Genomic DNA, 6,654 nt, shown 5'->3' with positions numbered 1-6,654 from the left:
ATTCAATAATTTTATTCAAAAAATTAAAATTTAATGTTTTTATATATTTTTGTACAAGTGGTTTTATTTTATGATTTTGTGCCCACTTTTTTAACCGCGTTTAACCAATCTGTTCATGTATAAAAGTCACCGTTTTTTCTATAAAAATATATAAATAAAACATACAATATCATATTTATTCATATGTATAAATATAATATATACTAGAACACAGTTATACTGTTAGTAGTAAGAATAAATATATATTAGGTCATAATTAAAAATAAATTAGAGTTATTAATATATAAATATTTTGTCATGACAAATATTATTTAAATTTTAGATTAGCCTTGAGCAAAATTAATAAATAAATATTTGTACTTTTTCTTTCTTAGAAATTTAATCTAATTATATTAAAAACTAGATTTATAATACGAAGTTTTGTGGTATACACCATATATATATTTTTAGATTATAATGCTCATATTATTCAATATATCATATATATTTAATTCAAAAATTTACTAGAAAATTTTAATTAATATTGTTTAAATTTAATTTTGTAAACTATTAAATTTTTTTTTAATTTTAAATCAATATTATATACTATAATTAATTATTTAATAATTAATTAATATATAGTATTTGTTAATAAATCTTATAGAACTAATAACTAACGCACTTATAAGTACATTAAATAACGTCACTAAAAATAATTTATTATAATAATTCTTGTTTATCCCTTTGGCGACCGATTTAACTACTTATTATATTTAACTTATATTTATTTTATTATTTGTGATGATTTTCTTGCATGAGCAATAAGTAAAGTATATGGCGAATAGATCTTGATGTCGCCATCTAAACTATCATCTTCTTTAAACTCGTTATTATTTTTATCAGTTTTTCCAACAAACCCCATTTTTCTGACTATTTCAAAATAATCATGAAAATATTCGTTATGTTGGTGAATTGGAATTCGAGATTTGAAAGGATCCACTGCTCGTACAGATTCTGAACAGGAATAAATAATAATAATCATCAAAATACTTCATAGTAACATTTTAGCGATTACTTTTAGTTTTATTCTGTGTCTATTTTAGTTTTTTTATAATTCTACTTACCGCTTAAAATATCGATTCCATCGAAAACAAACACCCTGTCTCTTGTCTCGCAATGGATTTGTTCGAATCCAGCATCAGTTAGATGTTGTTTTAATAATTTGTGGGGATTTTCAATGTCCTGATATGGTGAAACAAATCGATCAGCATCCTTCATATAAGGAGCCCATCGAGGATTTGAAGCCATTCTCCGGTAAACGTCGAAGATTGGATTCCGGGCAAGGAAAACCAAGAGGCAGTCGCCTCCGGGAAGAAGGAGGTCGTAGATGTTTTTAGCTGCCCTTCTAGAAGAAAAATTAAAATATTTTATTTATTTTAATTTTAGTTACAACTGTTAACAAAATAGCCAGTATTTTTGCATAATTTTTAAATCAAGAAACAATAACACAAATAATGAACAGTGTGACCATTAAAAGTACCATTATTCAATATTTCTTTGAATTTTTTTTTAAATTGATTGAATTGATAAAATTGATGAATTAATAAAATAAAATAATGTATATCTATTGCCATATTTGTTATTTTTTTCAAATTGATCAAAAATGCTTAAAAATGTAAAGAATATTTTAATTAGTCATTAATATTTTTGTAACAAATTTTAATTTTATATAATTTTAAATAATAGTAATTTTAAATTTCATTTTATTATCATCATAAGGATATCATTTCAATGGATATACTGTCCTTCATTTTGTATTATATATTTATTCTAATTTTTATCTAATGTTACCAAATTTTATTTAGGAGATGTAACTGATATTGCAATTTTAAAAAAGTTGATTTATCGATTTTATTTATTCAATTCGATAGTTAGATATATTATTGTTATTAGCATTAAAATAAAATTAGTAATATTTATAAAAAAAATTGTTTAAGTGTTAAAAATTATCCTGCATACTAGATGCTCAATTTCCAAACAAATCAAAAACAAAACACTTAAGCAATTAATAATGGCTTTGTTAAATTATTTTCGTATTAGTATCTTTGACAGAATCTATATTGCATATGATTTCAAAATTACAGTATAATGACTTAGTTTTGGTTTAAAATAAATATCGAATATAATTGTCAAAAGTTAAAATACTCATTTGTTTATTTGGTAAATGACATTTCACAATTAGTAAAAACATAACAAATGCGATCAACTTGATAAATTATTAATAATTTAAAATATTTTCCTCATTGGGTTAAAATTTCATGTATTTGAAAAAAGATACTTCTAAAAACTACGCAGTAAAAGATTGTTAGTGAAAGATGGACGACATTGATGAAAATTTCTTGGAAAGACATGGTCTTGTGCGTACACATCGAGGTAATAGACGAAGACGAGCTAGAACAATTGCAAATCGTGTAAACCGAACAAGAAATGTTGATAATAATAGAGAATATTTATTTAATATGCGGGACAGATTGTTTCAAGCTATATTTCAGAGAGCAACAATGACGTACGCTAAAACCATACCAAAAACTATGCGACGTACAATAGAAATATTTCTTTTGCTAAAAGCTCTCCTGGCTTTCTTTAGTCTCATTTACATCCACTTTCAATTCTCTAAAAATTCTGCAATAACTTTGAATTCAGTGGTAAAAAATTGGCCAGAAACTGGTATTTTGCGATTGGAATTATCAGATGATTTATCTTATGTACAAGAAACTGACAGTGACCTAAAATTGTCTGATTTGTGTATGAAAGTGTTTCAAACTAAGAAAAATCCATCAAAAATCAGGAGCAGATATACTCTGAATCCGCATGGTTTGAAAACCACGTGCTTTCGTAATAATACTAATAATGTGTTGCAAAATATGACCAATATAATAAACGAATTGTTGCTAGAGAACTTAAAAAGTGAACACATAGTCGAATATTCCATTGAGCAAGGATTGTTGAGATTAAGCGATGAATTGCGAAAAAAATTCAATGTCCCTGTACTACGTGTTGTTATCAATGCCAGTAATGACGATTGTTTTGGAAGCACTGTGTCACGTGTCCTAATAGAAGAATATTTAGGATATGATGATTTCCTTACGTCCGTCCTGAAAAACGTAGCAAGGAGCCATGGGTCCAATGGTTATATCAAAAATGCAAACACTGATGAATATTTTATGATCAACAAAATGTGGAGAGGAACTTTTTCCTATGTGGTAGCTTTAATGTTAATGTTATTTTTTACTGCTGTTATATCAATTTTGTTGAGATTTATTCAACATCAACTTTTCGTAATCTTGGTTGACGTATTGCACGTTTTGGAATACAACACACCGATCACGATACCCTTTTCCATCATGATTTCAGCAATTCTTGCACTTCTGGGGATGGAGTTGATATTGTACGATTTTTTCAAAAATTCCACACTTAGTTTTTTCGTTATAGTCGTAATATGGATTGCTGACCAATTCGACAACATTTGTTGCAACACTACAGTTTCTAAAAGATACTGGGTTAGATTCTTCTACATGTACCACTTCCTTTTCTACGCTTATCATTACAAGTTTCATGGACAGTATAACAACTTGGCTTACTCCGCATCCTGGTTATTTATTGAACACTCAATGGTTTACTTTTTTCACCATTATGAAATCCCAGCAGTTGAGCACGAAACTCGGAGAAGACATCAGAGTCGTCTATATATGGAACAACAAGTCGAGAGGGCTAGAAATGTAATTGCATCAGCTAATGAGGTTGTCAGAATGGAAATGGAAAATCGGGTTGTAGAAACCCAAAGTGTTGGTACAGAGACTGATCCAGATGGAGAGATTGTTGGAGATTATACTTTACTTCTTACAGTGGAAAGATATGACCATAATGCTGAATCTTCCCTGGGAGAAGAAATTCCAGAACTGGTACTAACGCAGGAATCTTCACAAACCACATAAAAATTATGCATAACTTTTTGGTACTTAGAAAGTATAAATGTTATTCTTATTAAAATTTGACAATGTTGTAATATTAAAATTTGAAAAACACAATTTAACTTAAAGAAATAAAATTTATCATTGAGTATCTCAACCTTGCTTATTTTCTTCATTGTCATTTACGCCCAAGATCGGAAATCACTTATGCAAAAATTGAAATAATTTGTTATACTACTTATGAGTGGAAAGTTATAATTAAATCACATGAATCAAGTTTAAAAGAGTTATTAATCCTCTTATAAATTTAAAGTTGATATAGATTATGAAATCGTGGCCTCTGCCTTCGGGTTTTGTGCTAGGTCAGTGGCATAGTTTTATTGTTTTTATTGATTTATCTAATAAGAGTTGAATCTCTTCAATACCAACACGGCCATTGATGCGTCGTTTCAAGATCATTGGATAATAAATATCTTCCTGATGTAAGAGAAATAATAATTTCTATAAGTTCTTTTATTGTTATTATGATAATTATAATATATATTGAGAGAGAATGTTGTTCATAAGTCTGCAGGAGTAAAATTTTAGGATATAAAAATCATAAAAACACAAAATCATTATTTCATAATTATATAGCATTTAAATTCATATTCATATGTATGCAGTCATATGTGTGGTGTTTCTTAGGTAGCTACTTATTACAGTTAACGTCCACACTTAAGTAAAATACTTAAAATTATTTTTTTTGATAAAGTAGGGCTACGATAAGCAGCTGAATTATAAAAAATCATCGAGGTTTAAGATTTCGCTGCGTAAGTGATTCTAGTCAGAATCTATGCCTATATAAACATATGTAAGTTATGTGTAGTGTTTCGTGGGTAGCTACTGATTACAGTTAACGTCCACACTTAAGTAAAATACTTAAAATTATTTTTTTTTATAAAGTAGGGCTACGATAAGCAGCTGAATTATAAAAATTCATCGAAGTTTAAGATTACGCTGCGTAAGTGATTCTAGTCAGAATCTATGCTTATGTAAACATATGTAAGTAATGTGTGGTGTTTCGTGGGTAGCTACTGATTACAGTTACCGTCCACACTTAAGTAAAATACTTAAAATTTTTTTTTTTTATAAAGTAGGGCTACGATAAGCAGCTGAATTATAAAAATTCATCGAAGTTTAAGATTTCGCTGCGTAAGTGATTCTAGTCAGAATCTATGCCTATATAAGCATATGTAAGTTATGTGTGGTGTTTCGTAGATAGCTACTGATTACAGTTTACGTTCATATGAATGAAATAAAATGAGTTAAACAAATTAATATAATATATGCAATTTCAAATGTTTGAAATACATCAATTGGAAATCGCATAGGTTATTTTTTAGTAAAAGCCAATAAATTATTGTCAAATTGTCAGTTCAACATTAGCTGAATATCAAATCTCATTTTTTAAGCGGGAAGTTCAGGCAACTTTCAACTAGTTAATATTTTTTTCATCTTACTTTTGATTCTGCACCCAGTGCAAACAATAAAAGGAAGTCACATGATGGAACCTCTCCTTGATCTGCTTACAGAGGGCATCCTTGCCCACATCCATCGTCCTGAATTCCAACCTGGGCATCGCAGCGTAGCGCCTTTTTGCATACTCAATCATTTCGGTGGACAAATCACCCCCGACTATCCTTTCGTAGTCTTTTGGCATTATAGGAACCACAAAATCTACAGTGACATCTCCTGTACCACATCCTATATCTAGTAAAGTATCACGACCATTAAGACTCCAATGAATTCTGGGAGCAAATTCTTTGATGATCTCTTTGGCGTCTCGTCTTTGCGAGATGTTGGATCTGCTGTATAAATCTGCCTCAATCATAATGGTAAATGATATATGAATTATTATTTTGGAGTAAAAAATTTTTTTTGTTGAGTGTTGATTGTTGAATGTTGAATGTTGAATGTTGAATGTTGAATATTGAATGTTGATTTCTCCTTTGAAACACTTGTAAACTTTTGGTTAAAATAGTTCTAGTTTAATTAATTTAATTATTTGCAGTCCCAAACGTACCTAGTACACATAGAAGTAACATAATTTATATTGATAATTTTTTGGAAAAAAAATCCTTAAAATTATCTTTTAATTTATAAGTCGCTATGAATTACTATTATTTCAGAATTATTTTTATTCGAAATTATATATTTACAAAATATATGGTAAATACTTTTAGGTGAATCTATTGAATATTATACGTTAATTACAATGTAAATTATTTCAATATTAAAATATTTATATTTTCAAATATGTCTGCAGTTATTACTTATATTATTTATATTATTTTAAATTTTTATTTAAACTTCATTATCTTCTAAAATTATAAAATAATCACTTATAGATTAGATCCAAAAAGCTCAATTTGTGCTCTTGTTTTTATTGTTATTTTTTAGCTGAGAATTAATTATGATTTTTAAAGTAACTTTTAGTTACATTTAATAAAATAGATCAATTTCTTCAAAGTAAATAGAATTGTTTTAATTTTATGAAGTCAATCAATATCCATTAAGTAGATTATGATAACTGTTTCGCTGATTTGAATGCTTGTTAGAAATTTAAATTATTTTTTTTATAAAAAAATATTATATATGAGTAATAAAGTAAACAATAATAAATATGACTGTTTTTGACCACTTTTAGTTTAATGACTATTAT

At 27.6% G+C, this 6,654-nt stretch overlaps 1 protein-coding gene across 1 annotated transcript; it reads right to left on the bottom strand.

Moving 5' to 3' along the window:
• Positions 1-726: 726 nt before the first annotated feature.
• Positions 727-5,825, bottom strand: LOC113366644 (juvenile hormone acid O-methyltransferase-like). The gene is made up of 3 exons (XM_026608282.1): positions 5,453-5,825; positions 1,104-1,384; positions 727-993 (listed from the first exon to the last, which is right to left on the bottom strand). Exons 1-3 carry the CDS (start codon positions 5,821-5,823, stop codon positions 764-766), a joined length of 882 nt encoding a protein of 293 aa, XP_026464067.1. The 5' UTR covers positions 5,824-5,825; the 3' UTR covers positions 727-763.
• Positions 5,826-6,654: the final 829 nt, after the last annotated feature.

The sequence above is a fragment of the Ctenocephalides felis genome, unplaced genomic scaffold, assembly GCF_003426905.1.
Source record: "Ctenocephalides felis isolate EL2017-DRISC unplaced genomic scaffold, ASM342690v1 CF-g0.4_SCAFFOLD_01170, whole genome shotgun sequence".
Taxonomy (NCBI): domain Eukaryota; kingdom Metazoa; phylum Arthropoda; class Insecta; order Siphonaptera; family Pulicidae; genus Ctenocephalides; species Ctenocephalides felis.
This window is presented reverse-complemented; position numbering and strand designations above follow the sequence as displayed.

What these genes read in the sequence shown, in the direction of transcription:
- LOC113366644 (XM_026608282.1), bottom strand. Translation starts at nt 5,823, where the DNA reads ATGATTGAGGCAGATTTATACAGCAGATCCAACATCTCGCAAAGACGA. An exon ending in CACTGGGTGCAGAATCAAAA is followed by an intron (nt 1,385 to 5,452) that starts GTAAGATGAAAA and finishes TTTTTCTTCTAG; the next exon opens with AAGGGCAGCTAAAAACATCT. An exon ending in TGGAATCGATATTTTAAGCG is followed by an intron (nt 994 to 1,103) that starts GTAAGTAGAATT and finishes ATTCCTGTTCAG; the next exon opens with AATCTGTACGAGCAGTGGAT.